General features: G+C 45.7%; 2 protein-coding genes across 2 annotated transcripts in view; one reads left to right on the forward strand and one right to left on the reverse strand.

Moving 5' to 3' along the window:
- Positions 1-20,586, reverse strand: part of PI4KA (phosphatidylinositol 4-kinase alpha) — a 111,428-nt gene that overhangs the window by 48,734 nt on the left and 42,108 nt on the right. Inside the window, exon 19 of the mRNA XM_015088453.3 lies at positions 19,644-19,694. Coding sequence (XP_014943939.2) covers positions 19,644-19,694 — 51 coding nt within the window. The remainder of the gene's footprint in view (positions 1-19,643; positions 19,695-20,586) is intronic.
- Positions 2,408-15,015, forward strand: SERPIND1 (serpin family D member 1). Its single transcript, XM_015088455.3, has 5 exons — positions 2,408-2,562; positions 5,984-6,879; positions 10,921-11,194; positions 13,120-13,264; positions 14,171-15,015. The coding sequence occupies exons 2-5, from the start codon at positions 6,000-6,002 to the stop codon at positions 14,360-14,362; spliced, it is 1,491 nt and encodes a 496-aa protein (XP_014943941.1). The 5' UTR covers positions 2,408-2,562; positions 5,984-5,999; the 3' UTR covers positions 14,363-15,015.

Consider the following 20,586-nt stretch of genomic DNA (forward strand, 5'->3'; position numbering starts at 1 on the left):
CAAAACTATACACCTCCAATGGGGAACAGATCCAAAACTGTCAGAATTGTCAAGAAGGGCTGTCAACACTCAGTTACATGATCAGAAACCTAGATATGTAAGGGGCACCTGGGTGGCTCAGTCAGTTAAGCATCTGACTTTGGCTCAGATCATGGTCTCATGGTTTGTGGGTTTAAGCCCTTTTTCAAAATTCTCTCTCTCAGCCCCTCACTCACTCACACTATCTCTCTCAAATATAATAAGAATAAAAAAAGAAATCAAGCTATGTAAGAAACATTATTGATTAGTTTAAAATAATCTAAACAATATATACTCATAGAAAAGAAATTTCAGCAAAGAAGTACGTAGAGTGAAAAAGGAACACTTTCTACCTGCCTTCCGTGTCCAATGTTAAAAGCTGGCTGCATCTCCTTCCAGACCTTTCCTGTGAATAAACTATGTGTGGTGAAAGTGATAATAGCTAACATTTACTGAGCATTTACTGAGTGCCGGGTGCCATTCTCTGTGCTTTCCACACATTATTACCTCATTTAATTTTCACAGCAACCTTATACAGTAGGTATAACTACTGTTTCAGAGAGGAGAACACAGAGGGCAGGAGGTGGGGTTCCTGTCAGAGTAGCCAGTTCAGCCTTGGTGAAGCCCAGAGCAGATGATGTGAGCACAGCAGCCATGTGGTGGTCCAGAGAGACAACTTCCATGCAGAAAGAACAGCCAGTGCTAAAGCTCTGGAGGGGGCCAAGCTTAGTGTGTGAGAACAAGGTAGAGGTGGAGGGAGCTGGCCTGGAGCAGATTATTAGATCCCTGAAGATTCCAGACAGAGGTAATGGACACTCTGAGCCAGCGTAATGGTGCCCACACTGAAGTCCTAGTACTGAGTAGGAACGATGAAGATTCTGAGAAAGCAACGTGTGAGTAAAGCTAGTGAGTGCTAACCTAGACCCAAATCCAGCCACTCTTGCCAGGTCTTGAACACAATGGACAACCCTTTACATGCCAGAAATTTCTCAAAATGAGTAACACACAGACGCCCTGCTATGGGCTCCTTAAGAGCACCTACAGAGTCCCCAGAGTTATGTTCTCCCTTTAGAGGGTCTCTGGGTGACAAACACACTCTCAGGTACCAAAATCAGGGAGCAGCACTCTGTGACAAGTTGGTCTTCTAGGCAATCCAGAACATTCCTATAATAACATTTTATTTATTTATTTATTTATTTATTTATTTATTTATTTAGTGAGAGAGAGAGACAGAGGGAGAGGGAGAGATGGCGGGGAGAGATGGGGGGGGAGAGATGGAGGGAGGGAGGAAGGGGGAGAGAGAGGGAGAGAGGGAGGGAGAGAGGGGGAGGGAGAGAGGGAGAGAGGGAGAGAGGGAGGGAGAGAGAGAGAGAGAGAGAGAAAATCTTAAGCAAGCTCCACACTCAGCATGGAGGGTGACGCAGGGCTCAATTCCACAACCCTGGGATCATGACCTGAGCCAAAACCAAGAGTCATATGCTCAACCAACTCAACCAATTGAGCCACCCAGGTACTCCAATGATGTTTTAGATTACAGAATTTAAAACTAATTTTATTTATTTATTTATTTATTTATTTATTTATTTATTTATTTATTTAAAAAATTTTTTTAAATGTTTTTATTTATTTTTGAGACAGGGAGAGACAGAACATGAACAGGGGAGGGTCAGAGAGAGGGAGACACAGAATCTGAAACAGGCTCCAGGCCCTGAGCTGTCAGCACAGAGCCCAACGTGGGGCTCGAACTCAGGGACCACGAGCTCATGACCTGAGCCAAAGTCGGCCGCTTAACCGACTGAGCCACCCAGGTGCCCCTAAAACTAATTTTAAAGAGTGATCCTAGCCCCACAGATCCCTGTGAATGCCTAGGACCCGAAGTTTGGGAAGCACTGTTTGGTAATACCCTATCTGTCCTGCAATGGACATGGGATCTGGGCTGCAAGCCTGGCACAGAACACAGTGAGTGAACCCTGACTGAAGAAAGTTCGGTGCCAAGGTCTCCTTATGTTATAAATCACTAATCTCATTCCCTTCCTTCACTTTTCACAGAGGGACATGCTAATAGAAGCATGGGGACATGCGCCTAGTAGCCGCATTAGCCCTGGAGACCAGGGCCAGGTCAGACATGGAGATCATCCCAGTGGGAGAATTCAAAGCTAGAGGGCAGGCAGAGGGCCTCTGCTTTCAGGGGAACATTATAGCTACCCCCAATGCAACCAAGCCTCCAGAGCTCTGAAGAGTATGTCAATTATGTGGTGGCTTCAGCAAGGACTGTGTCCACAAGCACATTGACACAGTGACAAATCAGGCCTTCAAAACACCAGCTGCACCAGAACTGGGGCAGAGAAGTCAGAAGTCACTCAGCAGAGATCAAAGACACAGCCGAGGGGGTTTGTGCTGACAAAGCTAGTTGAATGGTGTTTGATTTGGGACATATTTACTTTGGAAAATACCCAATACCAGCCCAGCATCAAAGTTCACATTGAAACCCTGCTGGTGACCTTGGCTCATTTCATCTCTGCCACACTTCTCAGAAGCACAGAGGTGAGTTGGGTTTCTGACATTTCTGCTGATTATAAACTCTTATTTGCGGTGGTTAGAGATGGGTAACTGGTGCATTTCTCTATCAAACTACAAGTTCAAAAGCTTTCTACATCATCCTAAAAATGGAAAAATGTTTTTATTTTTTAGTCTGCCTATTGTAACATTTGTCAGTTACGTTTTTGAGACAATTGACAAAATTGGAACAGAAACAAGAATAAAGTATTGTGCCTATGTTAGATTATTTTAAATGGATAACTGTACTATGATGGTGCATGAAAATATCCTTGTCCTTAGGCACTTTTCCCTAAAATATTAGAATTTAAAGTGAGAGGGACGTACAAGTGACGTATTGTCAGAAAGTTCAGAAAAAAAAGAGTATACATGTGTGCCTGTGTGCACACCCATACACACACACACACACACACACACATGCATACACATGGAGAGAGCCATAAAGCAACTGTTCTAAAATACAAAAGCTGGTGAAATCTGGGTGTACAGGGATTGTTTTTTATGCTGATCTTTCAACTTCTGTAAGTTTGAAGTTATTCTAAAATGAAAGATTTTTAAAAAAAACTTTAGGCAGTTACTTCTCTCCCAACACATCTGCCCTCTTGGGGCCTGAAGACACACCGTGGAGGGACTAGGGTGTCCAGATGTTATGCTCTGATGCGTGATCAAAAAGGCTAAACCTGTTTCATACAATTGGCATGAGAAAGCGCCATATAAAGTTCCCAGAAAAGCAAGCTTTTGAATGATTTACCTTTAAAAAATATTGCTTCTCTTCAAAGATAGTCATCTGGATTTAAACACAACTTAGTGATAGTTTTAAAGTATCTTATATAATTCTTAATAAATGGCAAAATGACAGGAAGATGGGCCTTTTAGATCCTTAATTAAAAAAAAATTTAATACTTATTTACTTTTGAGAGAGAGAGAGGCAGAGACAGAGACAGAATATGAGCCGGGGAGGGGAAGACAGAGAGGGAGACACAGAATCCGAAGCAGGCTCCAGGCTCTGAGCTGTCAGCACAGACGCAGAAGCAGGGCTTGAACCCAGGAACCGTGAGATCATGACCTGAGCTGAAGTTGGACACTTAACCGACTGAGCCACCCAGGTGCCCCTTAGATCCTTAATTTTAATCCACAAACAATATCAAAGAGCTTTTCTCCTTCCTGTAATAAGGGAATAATGAACACTATTTTTGGCTTTTTATCAGATAATGCAGAAACAGGGTATAAGAAGCTTCCAAATATACTACATGAATACATGAAAAAAACATGAATGTCTTCATCTCTGCCTCCTTATCTGGTCTCAGATTCCTTTTCCTGAACTCTTACTCATTCACGTTACTGTTGTTTTTAACCTTGTTTTTATCTGAGAAGGATCCTTTTAAGTGCAGCCTAGAAAGGAGACTTTCATCACGTTGCTCACTTTCTTCTCTTTTTACAGTGTACTGCTATCAATATTCACGCCCAATTCTGTATGGAAATTGGGCCCAGTTCTACCTGTAGCCAGACACATTAGAAGTTGTTTCCCGCAAGTGGGATAGGTGTGCAGCATGGTAGCCTCAGCTGGGTGCTGGTGGGGTGGGGGGGCGGTGTGGGGCAGGAAAAGACAGCGGACATTTTCGAAGTCAGAAACTGTGATTTGCCCTCTCCAAAATGTGTGATTCAAAAGTCTCTTGGTGGTGATTAGAACAGCATTTGAGCCGACTATTTTCACAGTACCATAGGGGAAGACCCAACCAAGGAGGGAGACTAGGGGGCAGAGAAACCAGTCCTGGTGCTTCCAGGCAAACAGGTGGAGGTTCCACTGCCACGTATAGTGACACAAGGCTCAGTATTCTGGTATGTAAAATGCTGGAAGGATGAAGTTAAGTTGCACAGATGAAGTTCCTTGTATAGCACCTGGCATTCAGCAGACACTCTATCAAGAGCCACTGCTGTCATCAACATCAACAAAACCAAGAGCATCCCAAGTGGGGTATCTGTATAGCTAGCCCCATTTCCAGGCCTAACAAGTTCAAATATTTATTTAACAGGTGCCAGTAACTCTTATCTGGCTTGGACTAGAAGCAGATATTCTGGTGATCAAATATCTACCTAATGGGAGATGGTTACACACACACACACACACACACACACACACACACCAAACTTTACAAGACACAATTCTTCCATCTGGTCTCTTCAGAAGTGATGCTGGGATCACGTGTGATGGTGTAGCATTAAAAATGCCTGCTGTTGCTGTCCCAGAGAAACACAGAAGCATCAAATGATAGTTCATCTACCCAGGATGTAATTATTACACAGGAAGTAAGCAAGAGAAAGGTAAAGCCATTGGTAGGTAAAACTGATTTGACAAATCAAGGCACATCCTTCTTTGGAACAAGGCAAGGGATGGGTAGATAAAGACAGGCTTACTTACCACAGCATATATATTAAAAATTTACCTGGTTGATTTCAATAAAGGGACTGCCCCTCAGGCCTTTTAGTAAGAGCTGACATTACCCTAACACAGACCTTCTAAGTCTGGTAAGATTATTTCTAATTCAATGCTAGAAGCAGTTAAGTAAGAAAGTTTTAGTAGTTCTCCTGCTAGCAGTGGGAGCCAAGTAACAGATGCAAAGAAGACAGCACATCTGCGGTAAGCCATATAACCTCACAGCTTCTGGGGCTCCAGGGGAAAGACGAGCCACCAGTCACCTTTCATTAGGCACCCAGAGGATCACTACATTACGACAAATTCCAAATCTTATGCAAATTACACAACCCCAAAATAATGACACAAATTTCATATTATCTTTAGGATATCTGTTTTCAGAAAAGCCTGGCCTGCATACATTTTGCAACATCTCCACTCAGGCCCCACCTCTTGGTGAAGCTTGGTGAAGCTCTCCTGGCACCCTGCTCCTACCACAGGAAGCAGAGCCGCACCGCAGCTCTGCACCCCTACCTGCTTTGGTAGTGTCCTTATGAGAGCCCCGTGCTTTATTGCACATCTGCTCCCCATCAGGCGAGCAGAACCCCTTGGTGCGGGAGACTTTTGTGCCTCCCATGCCTAAAATATGTTGTTTGGAAACAGGAGACAAAGTTTAGTGAATGAATGAAAAAGAAACTCCCTGGGAATGCTAAGCCCCCAGAATTCTATATGGTTTTAGTTTTGCAAACCTTAAAGAAGGGATTCTCAAGTAGGGTCCACAGATCCTTCAGGCAGGTTTATGAAACCACACAAAATATTAGTTACCTGTTTATCTTCACCAGCTTCTCTTAAAGTTCATGATCCTAAAATGGTTAAACACTCTGACTCCCAGGGCACCTTCCTGGGTCAAAACCCAGATGACTGCTTGTCATCTGAGCAGTGTGGTAGCAGGTCCATGAGGCCACCTCTCACCATGTCATTGGTTTTCTCTCCCAGCTTTAGCTCTGCCAAAATGAAATGCCCATTCCAACCCCTCATCATTTCTCTCATCCTAACGTCTATATGTGGGAGCAACAGCCTGGCTGGTCAGCTTGAGAAAGGAGGGGAAGATTCTATATTCGCAGACCCCCAATGGGGGCAGTTAAATAGCAAAAACCTGAGCATGCCCCTTCTCCCTGCTGACTTCCACAAGGAAAATACGGTCACCAACGACTGGATCCCAGAGGGGGAGGAGGACGAGGACTATCTGGACCTGGAGAAGATATTCAGTGAAGATGATGACTATATTGACATCATCGATGCGGTTTCGCCAACCGATTCAGAGGCTGGCGAAGGGAACATCCTCCAGCTCTTCCAAGGCAAGAGCCGAATCCAGCGTCTCAACATCCTCAATGCAAAGTTCGCTTTCAACCTTTACAGAGCACTGAAGGAGCAGGTGCGTCCTTCCGACAACATCTTTATAGCCCCAGTGGGCATTTCCACCGCCATGGGTATGATTTCCTTTGGCCTGCAGGGGGAGACCTATGAACAAGTGCACTCGATTTTGCATTTTAAAGACTTTGTCAATGCCAGCAGCAAGTATGAGATCATGACCATTCACAATCTCTTCCGTAAGCTGACTCATCGCCTCTTCAGGAGGAATTTTGGGTACACACTGAGGTCGGTCAATGATCTTTATGTCCAGAAGCAATTTCCAATCCTGGATGACTTCAAAAGGAAAGTAAAAGAGTACTACTTTGCGGAGGCCCTGGAGGCTAACTTCTCAGACCCTGCCTTCATATCGAAAACCAATAACCACATTCTGAAGCTCACCAAGGGTCTCATAAAAGACGCTCTGGAGAATATAGACCCAGCTACTCAGATAATGATTCTAAACTGCATCTACTTTAAAGGTAAGAATAGCTGGGGCACCTGGGTGACTCAGTCGGTTAAGCGTCCGACTTTGGCTCAGGTTAGAATCTCATGGTTCGTGGGTTTGAGCCCTACGTTGGGCTCTGTGCTGACAGCTCAGAGCCTGGAGCCTGCTTCCGATGTGCTCTCTCTCTCAAAAATAAATAAACATTAAAAAAAGAAAAATTTAAAGGTAAGAATAGCTTAAGTTTCTCAAAACAAATTCGCAACATACTTTTAGTGCACAGATGGACTGAACATCAAGAACTATATTCTAGAGGCTCCTGGGTGGCTCAGTCAGTGGAGTGTCTGACTTCAGCTCAGATCATGGTCTCATTGTTCGTGGGTTCAAGCCCCACATTGGGCTCCATGCTGACAGCGTGGAGCCTGCTTGGATTCTCTCTCTCTTCCCCCCTCTCTGCCCCTCTCCCATTCATCCTCGCTCACTCTCTCTCAAAATAAATAAACTATACAAAGTATTTTAAAAAAATGTTCTAGCTCTGATTTATCCAGGAAACCAAGACACACGTTAGCTCACAGGGAAGATGAGGATGGGGTGATGGTGGCAGCTGACACTGAGCCCTAACTCTGTGCTTTCTGCTCACTGAATCTCCACCAAAACCTTGTTATTAGTGTTGCATGTTACAGATGGAGCCACTAAGGCACAGAGAAGTAAAATGAGGCTCCCAGGGCACACAGTCAATTAAGGGCAGAGCCAAGGTTGTCCCAGGTTGCTTTGTTAAATTGGAAGAAAAAATGGAAAACCTTTTTAGAATTTGGCCAGCCTAGATCTGAGGGTTTTTGGGGTGTTTTTTTTCATCTCCTTCCCCAATTATTGGTAAGCAGGAATATGGACAAGAGGCTAAAGACAGATGTCTGAAAACTGTTCAGCTTGACTAACTGACATGAACACCTGCAACTCCTTTTTGGGATACTTATGCACTAACGGGCAGGAGGGGGCGGGGAAATATACTATTATTTCTAGACCAACTGTTCTGCGCCAGGCAAGAAAGGAGGACATTCCCCAACCCCACACCACTATGCACATAGGACCCCTGGGATCCTAGAAATAAATTGGCAATGGACTTGTAAAACCCCAACCTCTTTCATAGTGCCCTCACTGGGACCTGAACCAGAAGAAACCTCTACCCCACTCTACAAGCCTAGAGAGCCAGAGGGCAGACACAAGGAATGAGTCTATATCTCAACGACTCATGGTGACACACAATCACTCTCCTCTCTGCCACCAAGAACTGGCAGGCACCAGCTAGAGTCAGTCCCCCAGGTCTGGGAGGCCACACTTCTTCGCTACTTAGCTCCAGTGTTGGTTATAGCAGCCCAGGGAGGTGAAGGACAGGAGACCTCTCTTGGCTGCTGCTCTGAGGTGGTGGGGCTGCTGAAGGTAAGCCGAGACCTCCTCACAGCTATGTCAGGTAGGCATTCTGCCAGATGGGCAAAGTAGGGCTGAAGCAGCCAAGACCACAGGAGGGACATGGAGGCTGAGCCAGGTCCCTGGGCTTCCCCCCCCGAATGCCAGGCACACCGCTGGCCTTGTGGTGGGTAGATCAAAGGCTGAGGCTCTAGCAGGCTTGTGACAGACACACACACACACACACACACACACACACACATGAACTATATATACAGTGAACACATACATATAATTTTTATTACTGGCTGTAAGTATGTCTTTTGGAAGTGAGCAAACTGGAGTGTAAGCCCTGGCCTCACCACTCCCTATTCATGTGGCCTCAGGAAAGTCATTCAATGTCTCTGCGACTCAGTTTCCTCACCTTTATCACAGAGATGATAACATCTACTCTAACAGGGCTGTGTGCAGGACTGCAAGAGACAGTGATACAGTGCTAGCCCAGTATGTGGAATGTGGCAGGAGTTTAATGAACTTGAATGAGTAAAACTGCAGATGTCAATGTCATATAATATATTAAGTAGGTATGATATTGCTAGTGATGTTTACTCTGCTTCTATGGGCAACTAACCTATGTTTAGGAATGGCTTTAGAACAGCCAGTATAAGTTACTTGGGCAGCATCAAGGCCCTCAGTCTTACTGGTCTGTGGGGTACCCTGGACACGAATGCCTATGCATTAGGCTAGCTGGATGATTGGGAATAGACAGAGAAACACAGCAGCAAGCCACTCGTGCCAGCATGGGCTTCAGAAATAACTAGGACAGTCAGTTTATGACCTCCTGCACACAGTGACCAGTGTAATGCCAAAGGGCAAAAGTGGCAAATATATGTGTGTCCTTTTCCCCTCATGTTGGATAGTCACTTAATTTAGTGTTGGAACCAGAGGGATGAAATGCTAATAGGAGTTAGTCTTTCATTGATGCTTATCAAAAGAAAGGAAGGTCTAGAGGTGTATTTTATTTTATTTTATTTTATTTTATTTTATTTTATTTTGAGAGAAAGAGAGTGTGTGTGGGAGTGGGGGAGGGGCAGAGGGAGAGAGGGAGAGAGAGAATCTTGGGCTCCGCACCCAGCTCAGATCTAACACAGGGCTCAAAGTCATGACCGTGAGATCATGACCTGAGCCAAAATCAAGAGTCGGACACTTAACTGACTGAGCCACGCAGACGTCCCTAGAAGTGTAATTTTAATCACCAGCTTCTAAATCTGTTACTAATTTGATTTTTAATTACAAATCTTATAACCACATTGCAAAGCCAATAAAAACAGAGGTTGGGCCTCAGGAGGAAGTCAGAAGAATCCTAGGAGACATGTGACAGCTCCAGCAGAAGGGTAGTGACATCCGTGGTTGCAACAACCTGGGGGCAGGGGGAAGCACCCCTGGCACCTCAGGGGCAAAGGTCAAGGATGCTGCTAAACACCCTACAAGGCAGGACAGCCCCCACAACAGAGAACTGCCCAAATGTCAACAGTGCCGAGGCCGAGAAGCCTGGGGCAGAGGCCCGCACAGGGAGAAGGAAACCTAGCTCCCATCACAGGCAGGCAGTTTAAACCTCCTCCTAAAGAACCTCCAGCTTACCTCATCCCAGCAGTTCTAACTACCAACTGGAAACCTAGAGCAAGTTACTTAGCCTCTTTGTGCCTCTGCTTCCTTGTCTGTAAAACAGGGCTAATAATAAAAAGCATGCACCTCATATGGTTGTTAGGAGGAAGGAATGAGTGATCCAGGAGAGATGCTTAGGGGAACGCAGGCACACTGCCAGTTCTCCATTGTCAGTCAGCAGTCATTAGTAGCTACCAGCACCTTAGAGCTAAAAGAGAGGCGGGCTTATTCCTGGATACAGTGTTACACCGGAATCTTTTTTTTTTTTTTTTAGTTTAGTTATTTATTTTGAGAGAATAAGAGTGAGAGAGAGTGTGTGTGTGTGCAAACGAGGAAGGGGGGCAGAGAGAGAGAGGGAGACAAAGAATCCCTGGCACGCTCTGTGCTATTAGCATAGAGCCTGACCTGGGGCTTGATCTCACAAACCATGAGATCATGACCTGAATGGAAATCAAGAGTCAGATGCTTAACCGACTGAGCTATGTAGACACCCCACACCCAAATCTGATGTGAAGATCTGATGGCATCATCAGTGTGTGCAGCTAGTCCCTATCGAATCACAGAGTGGAAAGGATGAAAGCCATCAAACTAGAGCTGTCATGAGAAAAAAGCTACTCTTTTTATAGATCAACAACAAGCAGAGGTCCAGGCATGTTAGGCATCTTGCTAGAGTCAAACAACTAGTTAGTGCCTGCATCTACACCAGAATTCATTCCAGTCTATTTCTCTACCATTATCACGCTTCCTACAAGTATTGTGACCTTCTTGGAATCATTTAGAACAGTGGTCCTCAAAGTGTGGTCTCTGGACCAGGAGCATCAGCATCACCTGGTAACTTGTTAGAAATCCAAGTTCTTGGCTCAAATCAGACCTACAGAACCAGGGACACTGGGGGTGGGCCCTGTAGCCAGAACAAGTCCTTCGGGTGTTTCTGTTGCACACTTACATGTGTGGACCACTGCTTTAAAATAACATTTTAATAAAAGCCTTGTTCTTGTTGACTTTACAGGATCCTGGGTGAATAAATTCCCAGTAGAAATGACACACAACCACAACTTCCGACTCAATGAACGAGAAGTAGTCAAAGTTTCCATGATGCAGACCAAGGGGAACTTTCTGGCCGCAAATGACCAGGAGCTGGACTGTGATGTCCTGCGGCTGGAGTATGTGGGGGGCATCAGCATGCTAATTGTGGTCCCTCACAAGCTGTCTGGGATGAAGACCCTTGAGACACAGCTGACACCACAGGTGGTGGAGAGATGGCAGAAAAGCATGACAAACAGGTACTTTAAGTTGAATGTTCTTTTGATCTCTGGGAGGCTGGGAGAGCCCAGGAATACTGGGAACTTTGGTCATTTTAAGAAGGAAGCTGTGTGCACAAAAAAAACAAGAACTGTTACACTGGGTCACTCTTGTTAATTCAGACCAAATTTCCTGCTCAGTGAGAAGTAATCAGAAAGCATCTGTGAGAAACACATCTGCCTTCCCTATGACAGTTTCAGAAGTGAGGGGCAGGTGACTTTGTGCCAGTATGGAAACAATCCTGGCTCTGCCATCTAGTTGCTCTGTGGCTTTGAGCCCTGGCTTTGTCATCTGTAAAGGTAGCATGATTCCATGATTTCCCAGGGTCACAGAGAGAAATAAATAGAAATGTAATATTGAGCATCCCTCACAGCGCCTGGTGCCTGAGAGGTGTTCAACAAAGATGAGCTTTCCCTTTCCTGAGCAGGAAATCCTGTGGTCCTTGTAGCCTATTAAGGACATGTCATTCATGATTTTCCTCTTACTATTTATTACTCCATAGACAAAACTACAGGTTTTAAATATTTACTATGACTATTAGAGGATCATGGCAGAAAGAATAGAAAAGTTGTTTTTCTGCTTTATTTAATACTGGCTAGGCCCATATTAAGATATGAATTTGGTTCAGATTTCCTTTTGGGACAAAAATACAAAGAAATGAGGGATGCCTGGGTGGCTCAGTCGGTTGAGCATCTGACTCTTGATTTCGGCTCAGGTCATGATGCCAGGGTCATGGGATTGAGCCCCATGTTGGGCTCTGAGCTCAGCATATGGCCTGCTTGAGATCCTCTCTCTCTCTCTCTCTCTCAAAAAGAAAACAAAAAAAAGTCCCTCTTGTGCCTGCATCCTTCTTAACCTCACTGCCATGACCTCCTACCCTGAGCCAGGAAGGCCTAACCAGCCTGTCCATTCCATTCCTCAAGCCACCCCGCACTGGCCTCCAAACAGCATTCCCAAAACACCCTCCCACTCCACCTCCTCTTCTCATAAGCTCTCTGTGGGCCCCCTGACCATGGGATGTGGCCTAGCTTCTTGGCTAGGCCCAAAGACACAGCCCCCATCTGACCTGCTCCAGCCCTCCTCCTCTTTCCTCCCCACCTACCAAGTGCCCCATTGTACCCCAGCCATACCACAGCCTTAAGCTCCCTCCAGGCTTTGCTCATACCATCTCTCAAGCTGTGGGCAGCCTCCAGGCCACAGGAATATCCCTCCTCCCCATCCCCTGTTGGATGGCTCCAGTACTTAGATCTATTCTAGTTGTTCAGACATTATCATACCACCTTTACAATTCTGTTGCTTCACACATGTGAGTACTGGCTTGGCAAAAGGGAAGCAAACTCTTGAAAAGGGGGACCATGCCTGATGTCCTCTTTATCTCCTTCATGTGCTGGACTTGGCCCTAATGGCACTAGAGTTGCTGTTTATCAATAAGGACTGAATGTGTTGAGGCAAGGACTGAGAACATTTAGCACTGTCTGGCAAATGAAGGCTTCTTTTTTCAGTACACTGACCAGATATTTAATTGCTTACTTAATGAAATAAGAAATGCCTAAAATCAAGGACCCAAACAAGAGAATTATTTTAGATAGCCTCAAACCATAAACCAGTAACCATTCTGCTGCTGGCCAGGAAGGCAGGATGTGAATCCCACAGTATGGAGGAAATGACTGCACAGTACTAACCATATCTCCATTTTAAGGAACTGGAATCATAATGGATGGTCTCTCTCAAATCCTCAACTGACAGTACTAGGATGTGAATTTTAAGAAGTGCTGCATTAATTCTGTGGTAAAAGCAACCTGGGGTTGGTGGGAGAAAGGTAGGTTGTGGACATCTGAGGGAAAGACATGATTCTTGTATAACTTGTGGTTCAATAAAACTGGGCCCCCTTTTCTTCTCTGATCAGAACTCGAGAGGTGCTTCTGCCTAAATTCAAGCTGGAGAAGAACTACAACCTGGTGGAGGCCCTGAAGTCAATGGGGGTCACAGCGCTGTTTGACAAAGACAGCAATATGGCAGGAATCTCAGACCACAGGATCACCATCGATCTGGTAATCTCTCCCCTTGTCCACCCTCTGCACCTGACCCCAGGATCTTCCCCCAGCAAAGCCTCCCTCCTGCCTCACATGACTTCACAGCTCAGGGGTGCTGGGTCTGCTCTCCCTGGGTCTGTCAGGCACTGAGTGGGCAGGGTAGTCTGTTTTAGGGAGCACCATGGTAGCCCCCCATTCCCACTGACAGCAGAAAGAGATGGGGTGTGTGCTCCAATCTGTGAAATACCTACACCCAGCTCAATCATGAAAGGCTCATTAAATACATGCAGAGACACTGCATGACCTGCATGCTGAACTTAACACAACCACAGACACTTCACAAAAAAAAAGAGAGAATACCAGTCCAAACAACATGCTGATCGAGGCCCAACCCTTCTGGCAATGCACCTAGAGCTGCTCTCTTGCTGGCAGACCACTCATACTGTCACCACTATGAGCGACTGTAATGTTTGAGTTTAAAGATACACACTGTTTAGGGGCGCCTGGGTGGCTCAGTTGGTTAAATGTCTGACTTTGGCTCAGGTCATGATCTCATGGTTTGTGAGTTTGAGCCACATATCAGGGTCTGTGCTGGCAGCTCAGAGCCTGGAGCCTGCTTCGTATTCTGTGTCTCCCTTTCTCTCAGTCCCTCTCCCACTCACAATTTGTCTCTCTCAATCTTGCAAAAATAAACAAACATTAAAAAAAAAAAAAGATACACAGTTTACACAACACAGCTTCTGAGCACAATTACTGCACCTGGAAGGAGGTGAGCAAGACCTTCAAGGGTCCTTCTGACCAGCTGTGGTTTGGGCCTTGTATGTGGTCTTTCCACCCTGAATGAAAGGAGACTCCACTCTATTCTCTATCCCTCCGTGTGCCCACTGATGGGATCTGACAACTTTCCTTTCCATTTTCAAACAGTTCAAGCACCAAGGTACCATCATGGTGAACGAAGAGGGCACCCAAGCTGCCGCCGTGACCACTGTGGGGTTCATGCCACTGTCTACCCAAGTCCGTTTCACTGTCGACCGCCCCTTTCTGTTCCTCATCTATGAGCACCGCACCAGCTGCCTACTCTTCATGGGGAGAGTTGCCAACCCCACCAAGTCCTAAAGGTGGAGCTCTGGGCATTTCAAGTGTTTTGGGGCCACTCTGTAATTCTGGTTCCATTCTAACAATGAGAACGGAGATGTTTTGCCATCATGGCTTTCATGGTTTATGCTACCATTCTGAAATCGAGGCCCATAGGAGACAAGAAATTTACAAACGACCAAGAAGCTCACTGGAATCAGTTCAGCACAGTGAATAATGCCAGCAGTTCATAGAAGTTAATGTACCTGTGACATGTCAGCTGTTACCTAGAGGGTGTCAACAACATACAGATGGGTTTACTTCCTCCTCCTCAGTGCAAACCTGTGGAGGTCCTGCCTGCACACCTCCTTCCCCTGCAGTCCCCGTCCTTGAGCATTTGGCTCTATTACTCAAATTACCAGCGCTCCTCATCTGAACACAGAACACAGAAATGAGCTGCAGGACTAATTTCTCACCTCTCCCAAGGCTGGTGCCTAGGACAGAAGCAACCTCATGACATTTGAGGGGTGCCCTGGGTGTTAGCGCTTCATTCTCTCAAGGTTCAACCTTCCGAATTGATGCTAAATGTCATCTATACTTCTGCTATCACCTCACTGCTGCCCAGAAGACAGCATGTACACATGGCGCCATGCTTCCTACCTTAGCGATAAATAAATATCGCCACTTTTACTGTGTCTGTTATAATTCTCTATTTTTTCTCTATTGAGGCTCAAATAACTAAGAAAAGCCAAATTCAAAACAGCTGACATCCCTAGGAATGACAGAGGTTGACAATAAGCAACTTGAGTTCTTCACAGTGACTTATGTGCTACACATGGGGCATGTTCCTCAGGATCAGGATGTGGTGAGTGAGGGGGCAAAGATGTTGTGGATGGGGCTTTGTGGAAATTCCTGAAATGCTAGTCTTTAAGTGGGGCACATGCTTCAGCTTTATCCCTGGACACAGGGAGACTGTCAGACAACTTCCTATAGTAGGTCTGGTTTGAGAAAACAGGTGGCATCTGAGGAATATGTTTCCAGATCCTTCGTTACTTGGATAAGACGAGTGGAATCCAAAAAGGCTGCTCAGAATTCAAGAGTGGGGGCACCTCTGCAGTCTGGGGATTATGGGCAGTGACAGGGAGAGCATTCCAAGTGCTGTGTGGCTAACTCTGACCCCCACAGCCCTGCAGGAGAGTTTTTCTCTTCCCTTTTCTGCAGAGGAGGAAGACCAGGGTTTGAGCACAGGTTGGTTTGACTCCAGGGTCACCCGTGGAGTCTTGTCATAGAGGGTTTTAGACCCAGTGAGACCAATTCCAGTTATGGGGCAGCAAAAGCAGAGCACCTCATGCTCCCCGTGGTAGGGGGCGCTGTGATGGGTGTGCAGGCAGGTTATCACTGAGTCCTCATACCAGCTCTAGAGGTTCAAGCTGTTACCATCTTCTTTTGGCAGCTGAAGAAATAATTAAAGATCACAGAGGAAACATGATCTGTCCCAGGCCCTCCTGTTAACTCTTAATACACCTCTCTACCTGCTTCCTTCCCAGCTTCCTGCACCAGAGCCTCCACCTCCATAGCAGGACTGAGGCTATGTCTTTCCCTATCACAGTCTCCTGTGCTCTTGGGAAGCCCTGAGCTTGCTGACACCCCACTCCTTGAATTCTTTCTCCAATTCACTTCCACACAGTCCTTTCAGGAAATGCTTGCCCTGCATTTTTTTTTCTGCTGGTTCCTCGTGCCCCTCCTATTCCTAAATGTGGCTCTCTCAAAAACTCTGCCTGTAGCCCTTTGCCATGCCTGTCCCCTACCCAAAAGGCAGCCGTCTCCCTTCCAATGTGACCTGTCCCACTTCTGCTGGAGCCAGCCCTCCTCTGTGACCTGGCCCAGGTCAAGGCCCTCCAACCTCCATGCTTTTCATTCACCTACATCCACTCAGAATGCACTCAGACCCCCTTTTTCAGAAACTAGCTGATCCAGGTTTTAAGGCCATAGAGTATTAATTCAAAGCACAGACTCTGGGCCAGGCTGCCTGGGTCCCAACCCTGGCTCTGACAATTAGCAGCTGTGGGACGCTGAGGCAAGTTCTGTGCCTCAGTTTCCCTACCTGTAAAATAGGGATAATAACAGCACCTACTTCGCAGCATTGTTATAAAAATTAAGGGAGTTAATGCTTGGAAGGGGTTTACATGAGTGTTTGGTGCTTAGCAAGAGTTAGGTAAGGCCTTCTTATTGCTATCTTTGATGAGAAAGTACCTAGCCCAGGGGTTCCTAACTGGGGGTCCTTGGGTGGGTTTCTCCCACTCAACTTCCTGAGATTAAATGCAAAATCTTGTGAAGAAATGCCCTTCTATGGAAAGAGAGGGCAAGGCTTTCAAAGGAGTCCATGACCTAAAATCTGTCAGTTCACAAACCTAATTTTACAGGCACTGAGAGAATAAATAACCTGCCCAAGGCTACAAAAATGACTAGTGGCACAGGTAAACTAACTCTAAGTGAAGTGCACAAATGTTTTCTGAGCAGGAAGCATATCTTATCAAATCACTGGTTTATGACAGTGGGGCACACAGGACTCTAAGCATTAGATACCTTTCAAGGTGCTTAATTAACACCTTGGCTAGACACCAAGAGAAGCAATTTAATCAGGATATTTCTAAAGAAATACTTTTCACAAACTTGCAGGTCAAAGATCACCAAACCTAAGCTCTGAAGGAGCCTCAGAGATCACATGACCTGGCCTCCAGTGACTCCCTCCAGACTCTTAAGGTTACTGATAAGTCACTGATAAGCTGCATTTGAACAGACACCCAGGCTTCCTGCCCCAAACCCACTGGTTCTTCCACTGAACTAAGTACTTGGAGACACTCATCAAAAGATGCAAAACAGAGTACCTTTTTCCAAAAGCAAGGAAAGAAAGGAAAAAAAGAAAGAAAGAAAGGTAAACATTCTTTAAAAAACGCTTTGGAAACTAGTTTCTCCCAGAGGGTCCAAGGGGTAAACCAGAAAGCAAATACAAGATCCCATGATCTCTGTGCTCTTTGTTGAGCAATAGAATCAAATATTTGTTTCCTCCCCCATAATATAACCATTAACTTTTGTTAAGACTACAATACTTATTCTATTCATGTAAAAGGTCACTGCAGTGGAGTAAACAAAGTATTTTAAGTGAGTGTGTGCTTGCCTATCACTGCTAACAGTCATGCCTACACTGACCCAGCACTTCAGAGGTTCATCTCCATCTTTTTGAGAAGCTCTGTGAGCAGAGTAAGCATAGACAAGCTGTGATGCTCACCCAGGATCACACACACAGTACCAGGAGTCCAACCCCGACGCTTGTGATCCTAAACCCTATGTATTCCCAACCAACCTCATCAGTCATTGCTCCCAGGAAGTGCAGAGTGCCCTCTATGAATTTCTTCTAAGCATTTATTTAAACTCTAAATGATAACAGCTACACATGCTGTACCCATGTGCCTGGGTCACAGAATTCTGGTGTTCAAACTCACTAGAATTCACTGAACGAGTGTCACCCCAAACATGCTCCCTGGCTGCCAAAACCTGCTCTCTCATGGAGCCTGCTGCCAGCCCTTCTTGCCTCTAATAGGCCAGAAGAGTGCCATGGACTTTATGCCCCTCACCTTTCCCTCCATCCAAACAAAGGACCCATGTACAGTGGTACTTCTAAAACACAATTGTACACTAGTCAATATCAAGTATAAAGAGAAAATGTTTATGTTTTTAAAAACCAATGGAGATGGTGATGAAAAATACTGTGGCTGAGAGTCTTGGCCATTCTCAAATCCTCAAAGCCTGTGGGAGAGCACCTGATCGCAGGTATGAAGGTGGTAAAATTCCCAAAGGGAAGTGAAAAGCCATGATTACAGGGAGGCAGCTACAGGTGGAAGCTACACAAGCAAACTTGTAGGCCCCCTTGTCCCCTCAGGCACATTCAGGAAAAGGAGACTGTCCTGACCCAGATGCAAGCAAGTCAGCTCCTGCTCCAGAATTGGCTACTTACAGGGTGAGGGAGAAAGGAAAGGACAGGCAGAAGGAAGGTGAATAGAAGCAGAATGCACCACAATGTGCAACCTGTGACATCTTAAAGGTAAATGATAACAAACCAGTCAGTTTGTTATTTTTCACCCACCTTGGCCAGCTAAAATCAGACATCTAAGGTCCCCAGATTCTGAGTGACGATGTAGAATGCAATAAGTACAGAAACTTAGATCAGCAGAGGTGCCTCTCTGTCCACCTGCCTGACCTCTAGGCCCCTGGGTCACCCTGGCAGCTTGGGAGGTCAGCCCCTCTGGCGTTCCATGTGAAGGGACATGCATGTGAGTGCTCAAGAGTCAAACTACTGGGGGTGGGGTGAAGTGGGAAGGAACTGGAAGGCAGAATCAAGGGCTTAACTAGAAGGTAGATTTAGTGGAAGCTAGAGAATCACAGATGAAAACAAATACTAGAACCTGGGGCCCTGACTTAGGACTGGCAGCTGGGAACGGAGAAAGGGGAAAACAACTTCTACAAAGGTCATATGGGAAGAGGTGGCTGTAGGTTAAGACAGGACAAAATGGAGACAGCCTCTCCACCATGGAAGTGCTATGGCAGAGGATGGGGCCTATGTTGGGAGCTGCCTACCATGGCAGTGGGCGGGACTGTACCCCAAAGTATGACCAGCCCACTGTGTCAACAATGCCCCCCACGGAGCGCACTGAGGGCTGCAGCTCCAAGAACCAGGCACCGTGCAGAGGCCCCAGGACTCATCTCACTGGAGGGGACCGAGAGGGGATGGAAGCAGAGCCTGCCCACTGTCAGTCAGAGGCACCAGAACAGGTTGTAAGACACAGGACAAACCCAGAGTCACACCTCAGACTTGGGAGCCACACAAGAGGGAACCACAGTGCGTTTCCTGGTCAACTGGCGAGGCGGCTCAGGCAGAGCACGGAGAAAGGGAGTGAGGTGGTATGGCCACAGCAGGCACCTACCAATAGGACAGTCCCAGAACAGCTGTAGGTGGCAGAAACACCTCCAGAACAGCTGGAGGTGGCACATGTACAGAATCACTGCGGCCTCCACGCAGCATTCTGCTAAGGAATTTGCGGTGTACCACTAGGCACCACTGAAAATAAGGTCACGGTATCTTAAGTTTAAAACCACTCAGTTGATGGGGGGTGGGAGGGAGGGGAGGGTAGGTGATGGGTATTGAAGAGGGCATCTTTTGGGATGAGCACTGGGTGTTGTATGGAAACCAATTTGACAATAAATTTCATATATCAAAAAAAAAAAAAAAAAAGAAAATAAAACCACTCAGTTAATGAACACTCACCACAGCGATTACAGGAATGAGTACACCCAAGTTCCCCGCACTGCTAGAAGCCTAGAAAAGAATGGAATCGAGTCATCGGAAGCATGTATTTCTTTCATTAAAAGAGAAAAAAGACAAACATAGTGTTAATTTCAAAGAAATTATGAGATACATACAAAGCGATATATAAACATGCTCACCCAACATCATTTTAATAGCAAAAAAATGGGAAACATGTTAACCAGAACGATTACATAAATCATGGCCCCTGTGTATAATGAAATACCACACAGCTGTTAAAAAGACCGCTTTTGGGGCACCCAGGTGGCTTAGTCAGTCGAGCATCTGACTCGGTTTCAGCTCGGGTCATGATCTCATGGTTCCTGAGTACAAGCCCTGCATCCCCTGCTTGGGATCATTTCTCTCCCCCTCTGTCTGCCCCTCCCCCATTCCTTTCTCTGTCTCTCAAAATAAATAAACTTGAAAAAAAAAAGACAACTTTCTGAAAAATATTTACTCATCCTTGGAAAGTCCCCACAGCAAAATCAGGATTTCAGAGTATGCTACGATATAATCCCAATTATGTAAAATAAATATATCTGCATAAAAAAATCTAGGAAGGAGGGCACCTGGGTGGCTCTGTCAGTCTCTGTCAGTTAAGTGTCCAACTTTAGCTCAGGCCATAATTTCAGTTTGTGAGTTTGAGCCCCACTGACAGCTCAGAGCCTGGAGCCTACTTCGGATTCTGCAGTTCCTTCTCTGTCTGCTCCTCCCCCACTCATACGTTGTCTCTCTCTCTCTCTCACACACAAAAATAAATAAACATTAAAAAATCTAGGAGGAAGTCTTTCAAAATGTCAGCAATGAGTAGAGGGATTATGGGTGCTTTTTACTTTATTAGTTATAGGTTTCTGCATCTTTTCTATAATAAACATATATTCTTTCCAAGTTATGGAAAATGTGG

This window comes from Acinonyx jubatus, chromosome D3, assembly GCF_027475565.1.
Source record: "Acinonyx jubatus isolate Ajub_Pintada_27869175 chromosome D3, VMU_Ajub_asm_v1.0, whole genome shotgun sequence".
Taxonomy (NCBI): domain Eukaryota; kingdom Metazoa; phylum Chordata; class Mammalia; order Carnivora; family Felidae; genus Acinonyx; species Acinonyx jubatus.

Coding starts and splice junctions, on each gene's coding strand:
- SERPIND1 (XM_015088455.3), top strand. CDS start 6,000: ATGAAATGCCCATTCCAACCCCTCATCATTTCTCTCATCCTAACGTCT. Junction 6,880..10,920: donor AAACTGCATCTACTTTAAAG/GTAAGAATAGCT, acceptor TTGACTTTACAG/GATCCTGGGTGAATAAATTC. Junction 13,265..14,170: donor ACAGGATCACCATCGATCTG/GTAATCTCTCCC, acceptor ATTTTCAAACAG/TTCAAGCACCAAGGTACCAT.